The 21,159-nt window shown below is 42.9% G+C and overlaps 1 protein-coding gene across 1 annotated transcript in view; it reads right to left on the bottom strand.

Moving 5' to 3' along the window:
- Positions 1-8,291: 8,291 nt before the first annotated feature.
- Positions 8,292-21,159, bottom strand: part of prrg3 (proline rich and Gla domain 3) — a 79,998-nt gene continuing 67,130 nt past the window's right edge. The window contains exon 4 of the mRNA XM_078547198.1: positions 8,292-11,653. Within this exon, the coding sequence (XP_078403324.1) occupies positions 11,099-11,653 (555 nt within the window). The 3' untranslated portion in view covers positions 8,292-11,098. The remainder of the gene's footprint in view (positions 11,654-21,159) is intronic.

Raw genomic sequence — 21,159 nt, forward strand, 5'->3', positions numbered from 1 at the left:
GCCAGCATTTATTGCCCATTCCTAATTGCCCTTGAGAAGGTGATGATGAGCTGCCTTCTTGAAATGCAGCAGTCCCTGTGGTGTGGTTACACCCAAAGTGCTATTAAGAAAGGAGTTCCAGGATTTTGATCCAGCGACAGTGAAGGAACGGCGGTATATTTCCAAGTCAGTACAGTGAATAGCTTGGAGGGGAACTTCTAGGTGGTGGTGTTCCCATGTATCTACTGCCCTTGTCCTTCTAGATGGTAGTGGCCATGGGTTTTGAATGTGCTGGCCAAGGACGTATTGTTGAGTTTCTGAATGTTTGTGGATGGGGTGCCAATCAAGCAGACTGCTTTGTCCTGGATGGTGTCAAGCTTCTTGAGTGTTGTTGGAGCTGCACTCCTCCAGGCAGATGGAGAGTATTTCAACAAACTCCTGACTTGTGCCTTGTAGATTGTGGGCAGGCTTTGGGGAGTCAGGAGGTGAGTTACTCACTACAGGACTCTTAGCCTCCAACCTGTTGTAGCCACAGTAGTTATATGCAAGCCCAGTTAAGTCTTTGGTCAATGCTAACCCACGGAATCATGGGGCATTCAGTGATGGTAATGCTATTGAATGTCAAGGGGCAATGGTTCGATTCTCTTTTGTTGGAGATAGTTATTGCCTGGCACACGTGTGGCATGAATGTCACTTGCCACTTGACAGCCTAAGCCTGGATATTGTCCAAGTCTTGCTGCATTTGGACATGGACTGCTTCAGTATCTGAAGAGTCACAAATAGTGCTGAACATTGCACAATTATCCGCAATCATCCCCACTTCTGACCTTATGATGGAAGGAAGTTCATTGATAAAGCAGCTGAAATGGTTGGGCCTAGGACACTACCCTGAGGAACTCCTGCAGTGACGTCCTAGAACTGAGGTGATTGACTTCCAACAACCACAACCATCTTCCTTTGTGCTAAGTATGACCCCAACCAGTGGAGAGCTTTCTCTGGATTCCCATTGACTCGAGTTTTGCTAGGGCTCCTTGATGCCACAATCTGTCAAATGGTGCCTTGATGTTAAGGGCATTCACTCTCACCTCACCTCTGGTGTTCAGCTCTTTTGTCCATGTTTGTCCAAGGCTGTAATGAGGTCAGAGGTTGACTGACCCTGGCAGGACCCAAACTGAGCGTCTGTGAGCAAGTTTTTGCTAGGCAAGTGGTGCTTGATAGCACTGTTGATGACCCCTTTCATCACTTTACTGATGATCGAGAATTAACTGATGGGGAGGTAATTGGCTGGGTTGGATTTTTCCTGCTTGTGTACAGGACATGCCTGGACAATTTTCCACATTACTGGATAGATGCCAGTGTTGTAGCTATACTGGAACAGCTTGGCTAGGGGCAGCAAGGTGCAGCTCCCCATAGGGCAATGTTACAGGTGAGGTCTGATATAGAGAACTCAGATGAGGACTTCAATGGGGCAGCTTACAGGAGAAGGCTGATGGACATGCACACAAAGGTGTTTGGTGCATTGATCCTTCGAAGAGCCTCTAATCACTGTCAAGGAGCATGGAGGAGTCCAACTCCAACTTAACACGGGGCTTTGCAGAGCTTGGAGTCCATCCTTCCTTGCATGGAAGTGGTGGTCAACTTCATGGCAGCATTTGCAAACCGAGTTGTGGTGCAGTGTCTGGTGGCTGATGGCTCAGTTTTAATTGGCAGAAGTTACCCTATTCTGATTGCTGCAGTAGAAGTTCAGACTAAAATCATGAGATCCATGCTTACTGCCATGCAAGCCCAACTTGGTGCTGTTAAGGGTTAAACAGGGACTTCTATTAGTAAAACCAAAGGTCAGCAGAATTCTCCAGGCGAACCTTGTACACCATGGGGCCAATATTAGAAGAACTCTCCAGAAAGACATTGGAGATCACAAGGAGTTAACTAGAGAGGAGACATAAAGGGGGATGAGAATAAACAGGTAAGATAAAGGCAAACAGTACCAGGCTAGAACGAGATAAAGCGGTCTTGCTTGGCTAAGGAAAAGATACATAGCTGGGACTGGGAACATCTGCTTATTATGTGATTATGTACTGACAAGATTGGAATTTGAATAATGCAATATGTGCCTGACTAACTCTTTATAAAAATATGGTTTTCCTGTAATGGGTAGAGTTCTGTTTTAGCTGGTCTAAGGCAGACTCTTCCTGCATTCGCTTGAATAAAATGATCTTTAACCTGTTTCTGAGTCACCTGTGGTTGATTCTGAGAAGGCACCACAACTTGGTGCCAAGCAAGCCCAACTTGGTGCCAAGCAGGCTTGGGCTGCTGCCATCTTGGCTGCAGTGCTCAAAGGAGCATGCAGAGGAGCATTCTGTGCTCCAGAAAATTACTAGGATTACTGAGATGCCACCTTGAAGGGGTGGTAGTGGCTCAGTGCTACATGTACATTCTGTCCTCTTTCAGGAGGACAGTATTCCTGCTCGAACCAATGCCATTGAGCCAATGCCTAGCTCTTTTCCTGCCAGCCAGTCTATACTGCTGCCACCCATGCCGAGGTAGTGTGTATAAGAACATCAGAAAAAGGAGCAGGACTAGATCTTATCCTGAGACTATGCCCCCATGTTCCAAATTCCCCAGCCTGGGGAAACAACCTCTCAGTGTATACCCTATCAAGTCCCTTCAGAACCTTGTATGTTTAGACCATAAGACATAGGAGCAGAAATTAGGCCATTCGGCCCATCAAGTCTGCTCCGCCATAGATAAGTTTCTCAACCCCATTCTCCCGCCTTCTCCCCGTAACCTTTGATCCCCTTACCAATCAAGAACCTATCTATCTTGGTCTTAAATACACTCAATGACCTGGCCTCCACAGCCTTCTGTGGCAATGAATTCCATAGATTCACCACTCTCTGGCTAAAGAAGTTTCTCCTCATCTTTGTTCTAAAAGGTCTTCCCTTTACTCTGAGGCTGTGCCCTCGGGTCCTAGTCTCTCCTACTAATGGAAACATCTTCTCCACGTACACTCTATCCAGGCCTTTCAGTATTCTGTAAGTTTCAATCAGATCCCCCCTCCTTCTAAACTCCATCGAGTATAGACCCAGAGTCCTCAAACGTTCCTCATATGTTAAGCCTTTCATTCCTGGAATCATTCTCGTGAACCTCCTCTGGACCCTCTCCAGGTCCAGCACATCCTTCCTGAGATACGGGGCCCAAAATTGCTCACAATATTCTAAATGTGGTCTGACCAGAGCCTTATAAATCCTCAGCAGCACATCCCTGCTTTTATATTCTAGTCCTCTCGAAATAAATGCCAACATTGCATTTGCCTTCCTAACTACCGACTCAACCTGCAAGTTAACCTTAAGAGAATCCTGGACTAGGACTCCCAAGTCCCTTTGCACTCCAGATTTCTGAATTCTCTCCCCATTTAGAAAATAGGCTATGCCTCTATTCTTCCTACCAAAGTGCATGACCTCACACTTCCCCATGTTGCATTCCATCTGCCACTTCTTTGCCCATTCTCCTAACCTGTCCAAATCCTTCTGCAGCCTCCCCGCCTCCTCAATACTACCTGTCCCTCCACCTATCTTTGTATCATCTGGAAACTTAGCCAGGATGCCCTCAGTTCCTTCATCTAGATCATTAATGTATAAAGTGAAAAGTTGCGGAACTCCACTAGTCACCGGCCGCCATCCTGAGAAGGACCCCCTTAATGAGACTTCTCATTCTTTTAAACTCCAAACAGAATAGGCTCAATTTACTTAGTCTCTCCCATTGGACAACCCCCTCATCCCAGGAACTAATCTAGTGAACTTTCACTGTACCACCTCCAATATCCTTCCTTAAATATGGAGATCGAAACTGCACACAGTACTCCCGGTGTGGTCTCACCAAAGCTCTATCCACTTGTAGCAAGGCTTCTTTATGCTTGTGCCCTAATACCCTTGCAATAAAGGTCAACAAATCATTTGCCTTCCATATTGCTTGCTGTACATACATGCTAACTTTGTGTTCCTTGTACAAGTACATCCAAGTCCCTCCGAACATTAACATTTAGAAGTTTCAAACCTTTCAAAAAATATTGCTTTTCTATTCTTACGACCAAATTGAAGAACCTCACACTTTCCCACATTATATTCCATCTGCCACCTTGTTGCCCACTCACGTAACCTGTCTATATCTCTTTGCAGCCTCTTTGTGCCCTCCTCATAGCTTACATTTCCATCTAGCTTTGTATTGCCTGTAAATTTAGATATATTACTCTCTGCCGCTAAGTCATTATTATAGGTTGTAAATAGCTGAGGCTTCAGCACAGATTCCTGCAGCTCTTCACTAGTCACTGCCTGCCAACTTTAAAATGCCTCATTTAGCCCTACTCTTTGCTTCCTGCCCGTTAACCAATTGTCTATCCATGCTAATTTATTACCTCTAACTCCATGAGCTTTTAGCATGTGTATTAACTTTTTGTGACACTTTATCAAATGCCTTTTGTAAATCCAAGTATACTACTTCTACTGGTTCCCTTTTGTCTACCCTTCTAGTTGCATCCTCAAAAAAAATCTAATAAATTTGTCAAACATGATTTCCCTTTTGAAAGACCATGTTGACTTTGTCTGATCATTCTATGCTTTTCTAAGTGCATTGTTCAGAATTCTTTAATAAAGGGTTCCAGCATTTCCGCAACTATTGATATCAGGCAAGCTGGCCTGTAGTCCCCTGTTTTTACTCACATTCCTTTCTTGACTATGGTTTAACATTTATTAAGTTCCAATCCACTGGAACTATTCTAGAACCCACAGTCTGAAGTCGGGCCCTCAAGGCACAGGGCTACTTGAATACATCATGCAAAGCTACCTGCAGTCTTCCCCTCTAAAAGTCAGCAGTCTTCCACCAAACATATACAGCCACTGGGATAGCACTATGAAGGAACACTAGGCAAGGCAAAGGCACCTGCAAGACAGGCATTAAGGGAATGCACAAGGGTGAGTCGTTCAGTTGTGTGTGGATTATTGGAAGTATCTTTAAATAAATGTGTTATGGAATGTACTTTTTGGAGTGACTTTTATTTCAAAATTTCAGACAAGGGGCATTATGATGGTCTGTAGCAAAGGGAATTGGTGGGGAATGGTGGAGTAGCAGTGACGTGAGAATGATTTCAGGGGAACCAGAGTCTGACTGACCTCTCATGGAGAGCCTGGCTGGAGCAATGGGATCCCACATACCTCCTCACTTGCTCCTCTTCCTGCTTGAGTTCCCTCAGAAGGTCTGGTGGCAAGGTCTGCACCCTGATTAGAACCAAGTTGTGTAGCATGCCTCAGACCACATGGATTTGAAGGCTCCAGAGTTTGTAGTGCTCCAGCAGAACCTTTATTCCAGAATGCTAATGGTTTACTCCTCGACGTTCCTGATACCAGCATGACTTTCGTTGTACATGCTCAGTCCATGTATGATCAAGTAGCAGAGGGGAACATGAGTGGGTAGCCCTCTTCACCGTGCTCGAATATGGCAGAAACAGCCGACTGGTGCAGGATGAAATTATCATGGCTGCTGCCAGGATAGCAGGCATTCACTGATATGTTGCTCTGTGGATGGCCCCATACCCCAAATGCATGTCAAAGGATTACTACCACTTGTGGTTCCAGTTAATTTCCCCTTTGAGATATGGGGCCTAGGGTGCCTCATGAGTGCAGTTGATAGCTTCCTGCACCATTGGAAATCCTGCTACCCTGGAAAGGTCTGGAAATCCTGCTACCCTGGAAAGTGCCTGCTCCTTCTGCTTCTCTTTGGTTAAAGAGACTATGAAGTTGCCTCAGCAGGTCTGGCAGCATCGGCAGAGGAGAAAAAAGCTGACGTTTCGAGTCCTCATGTCCCTTGAAGGGTCATGAGGACTCGAAATGTCAACTTTTTTCTTCTCCGCCGATGCTGCCAGACCTGCTGAGTTTTTCCAAGTAATTCTGTTTTTGTTTTGGATTTCCGGCATCCGCAGTTTTTTGTTTTTATCTATGAAGTTGCCTCTCCTTCCATACAGGGTTTCTATTACCTCCTTGGTTCAGTGATGCATGGCAAGCCTTGAGATGTTGGCAATGTCACTGTCTCCAGCCAGGAATGATTTGCTGGTGTGGAAATCGAGAGCCATGGTGATCTCCATGGCCACTGGTAGCGCCACCCTTGCTTCACTCTGCAGTTGCAGATTTGATTGGAGGAGATGACACAGTAACCACTTTCTTGATGAATCATAAATGCCTCAGACATCGTACCTGGCTGAGGTGGAGGTAGAAGAAGTGCTCCTTGAAGACCCTAGGTCTTCTATTGAGAGTCGTCCTCCTCCCTCTCCAGTGTCTGTGGTCTGCTGCCTGCACACCACACCCCTGCTTTGCTGCAGCCCAAAACAGGTTGCAACAATAGTCCCCATGAGTGATAGCAGGTTCTCTGCTGACAGGCCTTCAAATTCCACCGAGTGCTTTGAATAAATCTAACATCACTTCACCTGACTCCAACTCAGTACTTCCACTATCTTGGCAGCAGCAAAACAAAGTCAGATGCACTTCCCCTAAAAGTTCCATAATGAAACCTTTAAATAATGCTAGCAGTGATGTCCTTATGTGTTCGCCTGAGATTGTTTAAGAGTGGGTGTTAACAGGGGCTGCAAAGTTCAAAATGGCAGGTCATATACCAAATCAGCATTAGATGCTGAGTGACTTCACAACTTCGCCACTCTGCATGCTTCGGCCACGTGCACAGTACACTCATGCTCACACCTTTCCAAACATCGCATGCTGGAAGTGGTCGCCATTGGACCAACTACTATTTTCAGGGCTCCAGGCTCCCATAGTACACCAGAGGCGTTATGAAGCCAAATTTTGCAACCAATGTTTCTATAACACTACATGGAGACAAAGCAAGCATTGGTAAATTTGTTTTGGCCACTGTTTGGAAATAAACAATTGGGCTTACATTCTTAAAAGTGCAGAACTGCTGTGAATTGGGGGAATAGGATCGGTTTTCAGCAATTAAAAGGAGGAACTCTCAGGCATAGTGTTATCACACTGTGGAATAGATTTCATGATTTTGTTGGTGTGTATTCAATGCCTTATTTCAGAACAGCAGTTGTAAAAATGCAACTATCTTAAGGGCAAAGCTTTATACTGCAGTAAATGGAGCTCTTCAGTCAACTAATCGATCTGTTAAAGCACCAGTTAATCCACATGATCTCTCTCATATTGCTGTGTTCTGGTGTTGCTGATCTATTCACATTTTAGTACAAAATGTTCTGAAATGGTCTCAGATTACAAAGGTAGACATCATGTAAGCACAGTATTTTTTCAAATACTGCACCTACAGAGATACGAATACTGAATCTCATGAATAATATTTTGCTGCATATCATTACTTTTCAAAGTGGGCCTTATATATGGAACTTGACTAAGAGTCTGGCATTGACTCATTGGTAAATTAGAACATAATTAGTTATGGTGACCAATAGAAATAAAATCTAAAAGCTGACCTTCTAAAAACTGAGCAACAGGATTTAATTGAACATGAGGAAACTTTACAAATTGTTTCCGGCACTTACCATCAAGGAACATGAACTCAACATGCATGTCTTCCAGATTGTTTATTCATCATGAAGGATAAAAATACCAGACTTCAAGCCTCATTTAGAGGTCCCAGATGTAATCCATCGGTACTGGATGTGTATGTAATGAGGTTTGTAAGAAATTAGGCAAAAAGCTGAATTTGTGGAGCATTTTGCAGCTGAAATCTTCAAAGACAAACAAGCCGGAATTATTTCCACACTATAAAAGTATGTCCCATTGATTCAAACTGGACAGTGAAGTACCACCCAGCACTTTTATACTTTACATGAACTTGCTCACTATCTTTGTTCAAAATGGTTCCAGTGCCAATTTATTCCCAATCCCTCCTTATTCCAAAAGGATCATAAAATAAATCGCTCTAAAAATTGATAAGCACTTATAGTCATTTTCATTAATCTGATTGCAAGTTTGCAATTAAAAGATAACCTTTCCTTTGAAAGAAGAAATAAGTCTCAGATCCACCATTCAACTCTCTAATCTCAGACCCAGACAGATCTCACCACTCAAACAGGGACAACTCTGCTGCATTAATACTGCTATTTCCTTTCTTTTAAGGCCCATGTCCAAATGGTTTTTGTTCAAATTAAGTACTGCTACAGCTAATTTAACTAGTAGCATCAGAAATTAACAGCAAAATATTTCTTTTCAGCTGTTCAAGGTGTAACAGATGTGTATATTTACAAAGTTATAAAGTAGCGCTGAAGATCAAGTACAAGAGATTGCATCTGTGAAGCCATAAATGATTTTATTAGCATTGAGTGGATTTTAGCGCAGTATTACTGAATCTCAAACAAACTTTTGTTTTAAAAAAACACAACTTTATTGATCCACAGAACACAATCCTAGAAAGGAATTGCCTCAGGTGATTACTGCCATCAAAAACCCACTGGATAGTTAGTGTTTGAAGCATTGCACATTTCAATTGTTTTACAATGCACAAAGCACTAAGAAATTAGTTTTGAAAATAAGTTAAAGTTTATATAGTTATTTCAATACTTTTTTAACGAATGCAATGGGAAAGGAAGGTAGCCCAGCCACCATCTAATCCAAAAGCATTTGAATTCAGTGCTGGAGTGGATAAAAAAAGCATAAGTTACATTATTTAAAGTTTACATTTTTATATTTATGAGTGCAGTTATCAATTTTCCACAATTATTAAATCTTTTTTTCCAATCAATTAGAATGCAGTGGTGTTGGGAAGGGTAATAAGAGGGTAATGCAAGCTGTAACACAGGTCAGTCAACCAGGCAGGGCGAGTGTGGGAAAATAATTTCAGAAGTGAAATAAGATCAAAAAACATCAACTGCTTGCCTAAGGAAATACACCATATGATGTAAACCTCACAAATGCAACAATTGCACGTATCTAGCACATTTTAATGCAAGAAAAAAAGCAAGGTGTATCACAGAAGCGCAAACAGACAAGCAGTGAATGTCAAGCCAAAGAAGGAGATATTAGGAGGGATGACCACAAACTTTGTCAAAGAGGTGGGTTTTGAGGAATGTCTTAAAGTAAATATTTAAGGAGGGAGATCAAAGCATGGGACCATGATGACAAAAGATGCTTCACCAATAGTGGGACTAAGGCAGGGTAGGATGTATAAAAATTGGGACAGTACATAGAATGGCGAGGTTATAGTACTGGCTTCCAAGATAGGGAGTGGTCAGACTAAAAGGGATTTAAACATAAAGGTAAGAATTTTAATGAGAAAGTCAAATTACCACCTTTGTTGGTTGTTATTGACCTTAGGCTTTAACTTAAAAGTATAATACATTCCTAAAATAAATCAGATCACATTTACAAAGATGCTGAAAAACACGAGTTAAGACCCTCAACTGCTAAACAACTTCAATGGTGGTAACTGGACTATGAAATAATCCATGATAACGTGAAGCTTGGATGGTAAGAGCCATTTCAGCTGCTCCAATGGAATCCTTATTGAATGGGAGGAGGCTCTCTCTATTAAATAGTAATTATAATACAAAGTCAAGATCTTTCTAGTTATTCTGAAGCCATATTTTACATGGCTGTAATCACTGGTTGAAAGATTTTTCCTACCTTGATATAAATTGTCCACCTGAACATCTATCTTATGTAACCAAAAGTAAACTTGTGGTAAAATCTTTATCCAATCCTAAAGTAAACTGTAGTGGATTAGTAAAAAAAAAGTATATAATCCTTCAGCAAACAAAAGTTACAGACCTAAAATGATATATTATTGGCCCAAACCATGCGAAATTCAACCTCTGACTGAGTCTAGAGGATCAATTAGGATTCCAGGGTAAGTAATGGAGAACTGCATCGTCAGTGAAGATGGTTAGGGCCATTTGCTTACACCCTTCAGCGACAAAAGATTGTATAGAACTTCATTATCACCTTTGTGAAACATGCAACCATTCATTGCTATTACCTTGATGCTTAATAAGCAGACATTTACACTTTCAGTTTTTTAAAAATTCAATAAAAATGCAGCATAATAAAATTTGAAATAGAGATTGTTTCCCATTTTGATAAAGAAATCGTTGATATATTACTATTAATATGTTTCCTTTAAGTTTCTAATTCACTTGCCATTTATTTTCCAAACAACACATTATCCCAGCAAGTACTTATACCTGTCAGACTGGTACATCTGCAGTCAACACCAGCACAAATTAATATGTGAACTTTCACTCAGTCACAATGATTTTTTTTTAACTATTCGGAACCTCAAAACACAGCTGATCAGAGCAAAGAACAGGCATGTGGGACAAGATCCCCCTCCCTAGGCCTGGAATTGGGGATTGGGCACTTTGCAATCTGGTGGCAGTGGCAAGTTTTAGAATTGTAGATTTCTTGACTGATAGCATGAGAGCTTTGTCCCGTTCCCTGAAGTTTACTTCAAGTACAAACTGAGGAAGCAGAAGTCTGCTTATAAGGCATACCTTCTTTTCTGTGCTTAAATTAAAAACACATTGCAGATCCCAAACAAAGGATTGATCAAGGCCACTGCATTTTAAGACTCTTACAGCATTTACTCTCCATGCTTGTGCACAAGCCTTGTGAGTAATGTGAAAATATGACACAACCGGCAGTGGTGCTGTATTAACAAAGAAATAGGATCACACATATAGCAAATATCAGTCTGGCATTTGCCATCAACACAGTGGTAACACTGCTAATTCTGACTATATTTCCAATTTAGTTTGGCCATAGTTAGGGTATTTTTCATGTACTTAAGGGGGTAGGCACCTCCTTTACCCTGCGTAATGAATTGCAGGGTAAATTCATTACCCTGTCTCTGCAAGGCATTCCTCCCAGAATGAGAAAGCACAACCCAAGTTTGTTTTAAAAAGTCACTGATTTCGATCAACCTCCTCACCTAACTAAATATTTGCTTTACTTGAATGCTATGGCCACCTGGACACTTGCATGGTTTCTGGAAGCAAATTTTACCCAAGTAACCACAGGTAGAGACTGTTGTCTGAAAGCAAGAGGTCTCTCACATCAACATGCTATCATCACCGATTAAGTTCTCTCAAATCCTCAGCCAGTTATTTGTTGGTGGTGTTCTGGCGTGATACAGCAGGATGCACTCTAACAATCTCTTCGTATTTTGGTGGTGGGTCACTGTATGGTGTAGTTGTCTCCTCCCCACTGCTTTCCACATGTCCAGTAACCTCTTCATATGAAGGCGGGGGAGTGGCATTGGACAGTCTAGAAGAGACAGACGCAGATTGTTCCTGCACGTATAGAGTTCTGTTTGATGGTGGGCCACTGGGTTCACTGCGGTCTAAAGTAGGTCTGGTACCCTGCTCATGATGAGATGGGTCTGTCTGAGCATGTGATGTCTCCCGATGCACAAGGACCCGAGGCAGGCTCCGCGTTGTGCGGCTCGTCAGGTACCTGCTCTGAGAGTACGTTGGCCGGCGTCGAGTAGCCTTTTGCAGCTGACACCTCCAGATCACAAAGAGTGCAATAACAATTAATAATGCTACACCCAGGAGAGGAACGACAACATAGATTGCATCAGTGCGCTCCACGCGTAGGCCAGAGTTGTTGCTGGGGGTTGTGTACACATTGCTGGCATATCCCTTCCAGAACTCCATCTTTTTTTTTTAAAGAAAAGAGAAAGAAAGATTGCATATTTGAAACCAGCTCTCAATTTCATTAAGTTGACATGTTACAATTATTATTTATTGCAATTTTTAGCAAAACAAAAAAGGCCTCTCAGCTAATATGCCAAGTGTTTTAATTAAGCCTCCTGTCCGAGTCAGTGAACTCATGTGAGTTTCTGATCCTTGGTGTTAGCACTGCAGGAAGACACGAAGCAAAGGCTAGACATTTCCCCACAGGTGAGCAAGGAAAAAGTCATTACTCCAGAGTCTGCTCTAAAGGTATTTTTATATTACAGGAATATTCAACAGGAGATGCATGGGCCTTCCTCAATTAGTTGCTTCCAATAGTGTAAATCACATGCTTGTAATATGTGGATCTACAAAGCAGGAGGAAAAGTGGACTTTGTCACTGGTTCAAAAAGTCAACGCAGTGAGTAGCTGAGCTAAATTGGGTGTAGTAGCATAGTGGTTATGTTACAGGATTAGTAATCCGGAGACTCAGACGAATGATCAGCGATGAGTTCAAATGCCACCATAGCAGCTGAGGAATTTCAATTCAGTCAATTAACTTAATCTGGAATAAAAATGGTGACCATGTAATTACCAGATTGTCATAAAAGCACATCAGATTCACTAACGCACTTTTGGGAAGGAAATCTGCTGTCCTTACCCTGGTCTGACCTATATGTGACTCAAAAACCACAGCAATGTGATTGACTCTTAACTGCCCTCTGAAATGGCCTAGCAAGCCACTCCATTGCCAAAAAGGCAGCTTTCTATCACCTTTTTAGCAGTAATTAGGGATGGGCGATAAATTTGTGCCTTGGCAACAATGCCCAAATCCCCCAAATGAGTTTTTAAAAATGGATCAACAAGATTACAAGTTTGATTGCCCAGCCTCTCCCAGCAAGAAAGGCACATGGAACACTATAATTAGCTTCAATATTTCTGGATTAGGAAACGGAGGTGAAAATTATCCTGGTTTCCCACTCTTGATCACAATTCAGTGGTCCCTGCTAGTAATGTGTATGTTCAGACACCGACTGAGAACAGATCAGGAATGGCTAGGATACCCCCAACAGTTGAATAATCTACATTCTAACTTCAGGCTCACACACAAAAGAATCTTTACATGGGTGAGGTGCTGCAGGGAGTGAAAAGGACCAGTACCTTCAGGAGAAGGAAAGGAAGGGCAGGAAAAAAAGAGAAAAAGATTAAGCTTTGCCATTTAACTTCCTGTACTTTGAGGGAAGTTCACAGTTCTTCTGGTCACTTTCTCCAAATTGCTCAACTGAGACAATGAGATTGTACTCGGTGAATTGTAGGAGAGAATTTGTCCTCTTCCCCTTCATAACTCAGAACTTTGACAACACTGTACACCAGCATAAATTCCAGTGCTTTCTTGTGAATTATAACGTGCTTAAAGTAAGGATATCACCATCAAAGAAGAGGATAATTTTGCACTTTGTCATCTAATTTCACCACTTAATCCATACTATGATGTGATTCAGGAATGTTTCATTCTAAGTAAGATTCCATCAACACTGTCCCATCAAGCACTCCCAGGTTAAGTAAAGTAATGGTTAGGTACAGCATGAAGCTCCCAATCCTATACCCATTAAGCAATCCCATATCAGCAATAGCATAGGTTAGGTGTAACCACCGAGCTTCCCAGCATCGGATTTGGGGGGTACCCCAAAGATGTGCGGGAGAATCCCTCTCAGAAGTTCCCAGGTAAGGGTTTGCATGGCAATTGCCCAGAAGTGCACACTTCCTCTGGACAACCGTGCTGCACTGGAAACCATCCAAAAGTGCAGGTTAAATCGCAAACTTCGGATGGTTCCACCAGGGTTAAACCAATAGTTACTCAGAAAAAGTTAGAAGAATTGAAACCTCTTCTAGCTGTTGGGTAACTATTCTAAAGACCCAGGCTGACCCCACAGGACTCCCCCAACACCCCACAGGGCTCCACCCAGCCCCACAGGACTCCCCCCACAAAACCCCCCACCTCCCCGACTTCCAAACCCTCCCCACCTCCGAAACCCTCTCCACCGACCTCCCCACCCCCTCAACATCTGACTCCCTCAGCCCCCACCCCCTGACGCTCCCCCGGATCTCAGACCCCTGCCCAACCCCCCTAGGACCTTGGACCCCGCCTGGACCTCAGACCCCAACCGAACTACCTCCGGACCTCGGACCCCCCCCCCCACCCCACGGACCTCAGATCCCCCCACACCCCCTGGATCTCGGCGCACCCTCCTCCCCCAACTCTCCCCCAACCCGCCCACTCCCCCACCCCCCTCCAACTGATCCCCCTCACCAACACGGACCTCCGAATCCCCCCCCTTCCCACCGGGCCTCCAACCGACACCCCCCCTAGACTTCCAACCGACCCCCTGCCCTCAGGACCTCTGAATCCCCCCCTCATCCCCAGGACCTCCGACCGACTCCCCCTCTCCTCCGGACCTCTGACTGCAACCTCCTACCTACCACCCCCGAACATCCCACCCCGGGCCTCCTACCTACCTTCACCCGGACCTCCTACTCCCCCCGCCCACCCACCAGACCTCCGATCGACTCTCCCCCCAACCCCAACACCTCCCAGGCCCCCCAAATCCTATCCCCTTACCTTAGAAACTTACCTCCTCCCTGGCCTGCCAATTTCACCGGCCCTTTAAGCTTATCTGCTTTACAGCTGTAAAAAAGGGGGCATGGCCTCCTTGAATCCGCCGGAGCTGCACTTCGCTGGGACCTGCAAGGGGTCTTTTGATGCAGGCCCCAAGCAGCTCCGGTGAACGGAAGGGTCAGTGTACGTTTCAAGGCCAGGTAAGTGTGTATTTATTTCTTCTACTTCCTGCAGGCCATCACTTTCTGACGCTAGTTGGAAATTACGGCCCAAGGTTTTTCTTTATTAGGAAAGGAAAAGCAGCTCATGTCAGAAAGACATGAATTTCTTGAGTGCATTCAAGATAATGTTCTGGAGCAATATGTGCCAGAATCAGAGGGCCTTACTAGATTTAGTAATGAGTAATGAGCCAAATTTTAGCCTCAAGATGAGCTACCAGCCAAAAATCTGTGCCATCACGAAGACCAGCTACTTCCACCTCCGTGACGTTGCTTGACTGCTTAGCTCATCTGCTGCAGAAACCCTCATCCATGTCTTTGTTACCTCTGGACTTAACTTTTCCAGTGTTCTCCTGGCCAGCCTCTCCATCTTTCTCCTTCCATAAAGTTAAGGTAATTGAAAATCCTGCTGTCTGTATCCTAAATCACACCAAGCCTTGTTCACCTATCATCACTGCGCTCACTGATCTACAGTAAGGTATTGTTGGACCAGGAGCCAATTTTAAAATTCTTATCCTTGTTTTCAACTCCCTCCAAGAACTCTCCCCTCCCTACCTCCAACGTTCTCCAACCCTATGGGATCTCTGCACTATTCCAATTCTGGCCTCTTGCAAATCCTTAATTTTAATTGCTGCGCTATTTAATTGCTCCATACTTTCAGCTGTCTGGACTGTAAGCTCTGGAATTCCCTACCTAAACTTCTCTAGTTTTAAGACAAGCTTTAAAATCTACCTCTTTGACCAAGCTTTTGATCATTTGTCCTAATATCTCCTTATTCTCATCTTCTCCACGAGACCTACTTCCTGCTCTGTCAACCTTATTCCCACTAAACTGTTGACTCCCAACTTCCCTTCCTGGCTCCAATGTTAGCTGATATCATTAACGGTTCTCTATCCTCAGGCACTGTCCCCTCTCTTTCAAATGTACCATCCTCACTCATCTCTTCAAAAAGAAACACCCTTAACTCCACTGTCCTTGCAAATTACCACCCATCTCCAATCTCCAACCTCCCTTTCCTCTCCAAAGCTCTTGAACCTACTGTCACCTCCTAAATCTATGCCCATCTTTCTTGCAACTCCTTGTTTGAATTCCTCCAATTTCTCTGCCACTGCCACAGTATCAAAATGATTCTTATCAAAGTTACAAATGACAATCTTGTGTGGCTGTCACAAAATCCTATCCCTCCTCATCCTTCTCTATCTGTCTGCTGCCTTTGACAAAGTTGACCCCGCCATCTACCTCCAACACTTCTGCACCATTTTCCAACAAAAAAGGTCATCATGGCACCCACCAGATTCCTTTCTTATCCATCCAGTCATAGCCAGAGAATCACCTGCAATGGCTTCTCTTCTCACTCCCACACCATTACCTCTGGTGTTTCCCAAGGATCTATCCCTGCACACACCACCCTCGCCCCCTATTTCTCATCAACAAGCTGTCCTTGATGACATAATCCAATAACACAGCATCACTTTCAACATGTATGTTGACAACATGCAGTTCTGCCTCATCACCCCCCCTCAACCCCTCCACTGTCTCTAAAATTGTCAGACTGTTTGTTCAACATCCAGTACTGGATCAGCAGAAATTTTCTCCAACTAAACATCACAAACTCTGTTCCACAGCTATCAACACTATCTCTCTCCCTAGCAACTGTGAAGTTGAACCACTGTCAGACTGTTTGCAAACTTGATGTCATATTTGACTGGGAGATGAGCTTCGATCACATATCCATGGATCATGGATTTTCTGTTCCATAACATCACCCTCACTTAGTGCCTGTCTCAAGTCATCTGCTGCTGAAAAAAACCCTCATTTGTGCTTTTGTTACCTCAAGACTTAACCATTTCAATGCATTCCTGGCCAGCTTCCCACATTCTACCCTCTCTAATCTTGAGGTCACCCAAAGCTCTGCTGCCCATGTCTTAAACATCATCCCTGACTCCCAGACCAGCAATACATTGATTTTAAAATTCTTATTCTTGTTTTCAAACGTGTACATGACCTTATCGCTTCCTATCTCTGTGATTTATTCCCGTCCTACAACCCCCTGAGATACCCATGCTCCTCCATTTCTGGCCTCCTGAGCATGCCTAATTTTAAATCGTTTGACTATTAATGGATGCACTTCCAGCTGCCAAGGTCCTAAGCTCCAGAATTCCCTTCCTAATTCTTTCAGCTTCTCTTTCCTCCTTTAAGACACTCCTTAAAACCTACCTCTTTGACTGAGATTTTGGTCATCTGCTCTAACATCTCCTTATGAAGCTTGTTGTCAAATTTTGTTTGATACCACTACAATGAAATGCCTCGAGATGTTTTTACTATATTAAAGGCACTATATCAATGCAAATTGTTCTCAGCAAATAAAACAGCCATGGTTGGCAAAAGAAGCGAGAGAGAACATAAAACTAAAGGAAATAGCATTTAAATTGCAAAGAAGAGTGTAAATCCAGGGGATTGGGAGAAATATAAAGAACAACAAAGGAAGACAAAAAATGGCAATACCAGTAAAGAAAAGAAATATGAAGAGAAACTTGCAAGGGATAATAGCATTAGCACAAAGTTTTTGCAACTACATTAGAAGAAAAAGGGTAGTCCAAGGTACACAGCCCTTTAGAAACAAATGGGCAAACATTTTCATTTACAATTACAAAATGGCAGGCTTATTGAATAATTACTTTTTGTCAGTTTTCACATTTGAGGGAGAGATAATATACCTGACACTCCAGGGAAACAAAATTAATCAAGGACTGGAACTCATTAAGTTAACGTAAGGAAGAAAACAGTATTAGAAAAAATAGTGGCATTAAAGACTGAAAATCCCCAGGATCTGATGGTTTTAAAAAGGAAATAAGCGAGGAAACTGCAGATTCTTTAGCCATAGCCTTCCAAAGCTCTCCCAATTCAGGAATTGTTCCTTTACATTGTAAAATTGTAAATGCAACCCATTATTTAACCCATCATTATTCAAGAATGATGATAGGGAGAGAAAAAACAGAAAATTACAGACCTGTTAGTCTAATATCTATTGTGCAGAAGTTATTGGAATTTATAATGAAGGACAGTCCACTGAGCACTTAGAGAAATTTGAGCTTATTAGAAAGAGCCAACATGGATTTGTAATGGGTAGGTTGAACTTGTTGACTTTTTTAATTCATGAGATTTGGGCTTCACATTATGTCTAGGCATAATTACCCAACTGCCTGATTCCCTAATTGCCCTTGTTCAGAGGGCATTTAAGAGTCAACCACATTGACTCTGTGGGTCTGGAGTCACATGTAGGCCAGACCAGTTAAGGACAGCAGATTTCCTTCCCCAAAGGACATTAGTGAACCAGATGGGCCTTTACAACAATCGACAATGGTTTCATGGTCATCATTAGACTTTTAATTCCAGATTTTTATTGAATTCAAATTCCACCATCTGCTGTGGTGGGATTCGAACCCTTGTCCCCAGAGCTTTATCCTGGGTCTCTGGATTATTAACCCAGACAATAACACTACGCCATCGTCTCCCCTTAATATAGATGTCCTGAAGGCATTCAGTAAAGGTTCCACAGTAGAGATTATTAGTGAAAATTAAAGCTCATGAAATTGAAGGCAAAATATTTACTTCATTAGGAGGCTGGTTAGGTGGTGGAAGAGAGAGTGGAGATAATGGGTAGGTACTCAAATTGGAAGCAAGTTACTAGTGGCATCTGATAAACATCTGTGCTGGGTGTCAACTATTCACTATTTAATGACCTAGATAACACAACAGAGAGCCTATATCCAAGTTTGCTGATGACACAAAGATTGGTGGTGTAATAAGTAATGTAGACAAGAGCATAACATTACAAAGAGACATTGATAGATTAAGTTAATGGGTGAAGTGGCAGGTGGATTTCAACTAAGGTAAATTTGAGGTCATCCACGTTGAACCAAAAAAAGATTAATCTGAATATTATATGAAAGTTAAAAGCTAGGAACAGTGGAGCTCCTAAGTGATTTAGGGGTTCATATGCAGGGATCGCTAAAATGTAACAGTCAGGTGCAAACAATAATCCAAAAATAGACAGCTGGAATAGAAAGGGGAGAAAATTTTGCTACAGCTTTACAAAGCTTTTGTTAGACCACATCAGGAACACTGAATACAGTGTAACAGGCCAAAACAAAGAGGAAGTTAGGCAGAGAATTATAAGGACAGATAGCCTGGGCTCAATAAAAACAGAAAATGCTGAAAAAACTCAGCAGGTCTGGCAGCATCTGTGGAGAGAGAAACAGAATTAAGGTTTCAAGTCTGTATGACTCTTCTTCAACTCGGTTTCACTCTCCATAGATGCTGCCAACCTGTTGAGCTTTGCCAGCATTTTCTGTCTTTATTTCAGATTTCCAGCATCTGCAGTATTTTGCTTTTATTTCAGGTAACCGGGTTCATGGTCGTGCTTGCAGGCTGAATGGAGGTTTTCTACAAAATGGCCACTGAATCTGTGTCTGATCTCCCCAGATAGGGACTGCATCATGAGCAGCGAATACATTGTACTAAATTGAAAGAAGTGCATGTAAATTGCTGTTTTACTTATGCCCTAGGATGGTGGGAAGGGAGGAGGTAAAGGGGCAGGTGTTGCATCTCTTGCACTTCATGGGAAGGAGAGAGGATGTTGGAGTGACTGAACAGTGGACAGGATGTCACAGAGGGAATGATTTCTTCGAATGCTGAAAGGGGTGGGGAAGATGCGTTTGATGGTGGCATCACGCTGGAGATAGCGGAAATGGCAGATGATGGTATTTTGAACGTGAAGGCTGGTGGAGTGAAAGATGAGGACAAGGGGAACCATATTATGGTTCTAGGAGGGAGAGGAAAGGACGACAGTAGAAGTGCAAGGAATGGAATGGAGTAGTTGAGGGCCCTCTCAACCATCGTGGGTGGGGGAAATGGTGGAATTCTCATTTGGAAGCACTAGGATGGAAGGTAGCATGGTGAGAACAGATGCAAGAAAGAAACTGGGAGAATGAAAGAGTGCTTATAGGAAATTGGGTACAAGGAAGCTAGTCACGATAGTTTTGGGAGTCAGTGAACTGATAATGGATGTTAGTCGATAAACTATACCAGAGAAATTGAGGAAAGGAAATGAAGGATCGGTGATGGACTGTACGAAGGTGAGGGAAGACTGGAAATTGGAAATAAAATTGATGAAATGTTCCCGTTTGAAGCAAGAGCAGGAAACAACACCAATACACTCATCAATGTACTGGAAAAAGTAGTGAGAGAGGGGACCCGAATAAAACGGGAACAAAGCATGGTCCGCATATCCCATGTAAAGACAGGCATAGCTGGGGCTAAATGGGTTCCCAAAGCAAAACCTTTGTTTGGAGGAAATGAGTGGAGTCAAGGAGAAGTTGTTCAATGTGAGAAAAAGTTGTTCCAGGCAGAAGAATTTGGTGGTAGATTGGGACTAGTTGGGCCTCTGTTCAAGAAAGAAGCAGAAAACCTCAGGACAGCTTACTGGGGGGGGTGGGATGCGTAGGGGGATTGGATGACCATGGTGAAAAGGAGATAGTTATTGTTAGAAAACTGAAAATTGTTAATGTAGAAGAGGGCATTGGAAGAGCAGCACAGAAAGGTGGGAAGAGACTGTACAAGGGGAGAAAAAACAGAGTCAAGATAGGAAGAAATCAGTTTTGTGGAGCAAGAAGAGGTTGAATCAATGGGTCTACCAGTGTAGCCTACCAGGATCTTGAGAAGCAGGCAAAAGCAGGCTGTTCATGTTTTGAGGGGACTTTGAGGTTGGAGGACATGGATGGAAGATCTCTAAAGGATATGAGATCAATGATAGTTTTGGAAACAATGTTTGGCTGTACAAGGTTGGAGGCCGTGGTAGAAAAGGTGCATTAAGCTTGGACGGAACGCAATGCAGATTCACCAGAATGCTACCAGGATTCCAAGTGTTAAATTATCATGAGAAATTGCATAAACTAGGCCTGTATTCCTGTAATATAGAAGGTTAAGAAGTGACTTGATTTTCAAAGAGATTGTGAGGGTAGATACCTTTTTCACTGGTAGGAGTCTAGAACGAGGGGAACAAACCTAAAAATCAGAGCCAGACCATTCAGGAGAGAAATTATGAATATATTTTTCTGCAAAGGATAGTAGAAATGTGAAACTTTCTCCCACAAAATGCAATGGATACTAGCTCAATTAATATTCTAAAATCTGAGATTGATATATTTTTGCTAGCCAAGTGTATTTAAGGATAATGGAGCCAAGGCAGGTGGAGGGAGTTAATGTACAGATTAGTCATGATCTCACCAAATGACATAACAGGCTTGAGGGGCTGAATTACCTACTCCTGTTTCTATATTTAAATTTGCCAATCAAGCATTTCCAGGTAGATAGAGCACAGATTATGTGCTGGATGAAACTCCTTCAACTTTGCCCCCACAATATGCCTTTGTACAAACTGAGAAAATTTTCCTTGCCCCCTCAATGTATAATAGCGCCATTTTCATTTTATAATCAAGCTTCTGAGCAAGACTGCAGTTTGTGCCAAATTGTGGGCTGTAGCCTCTTGCATATTAGGAACTCATTTTATTGAATCTTTACAACAAGCGATTGGGGGGCAGCTTTTATTTCATCAATCTGTGCCAGATTCAACTAGAATTTTCAGAGATGCA

The sequence above is a fragment of the Cetorhinus maximus genome, chromosome 8, assembly GCF_964194155.1.
Source record: "Cetorhinus maximus chromosome 8, sCetMax3.hap1.1, whole genome shotgun sequence".
In the NCBI taxonomy this organism is placed as follows: Eukaryota; Metazoa; Chordata; class Chondrichthyes; order Lamniformes; family Cetorhinidae; genus Cetorhinus; species Cetorhinus maximus.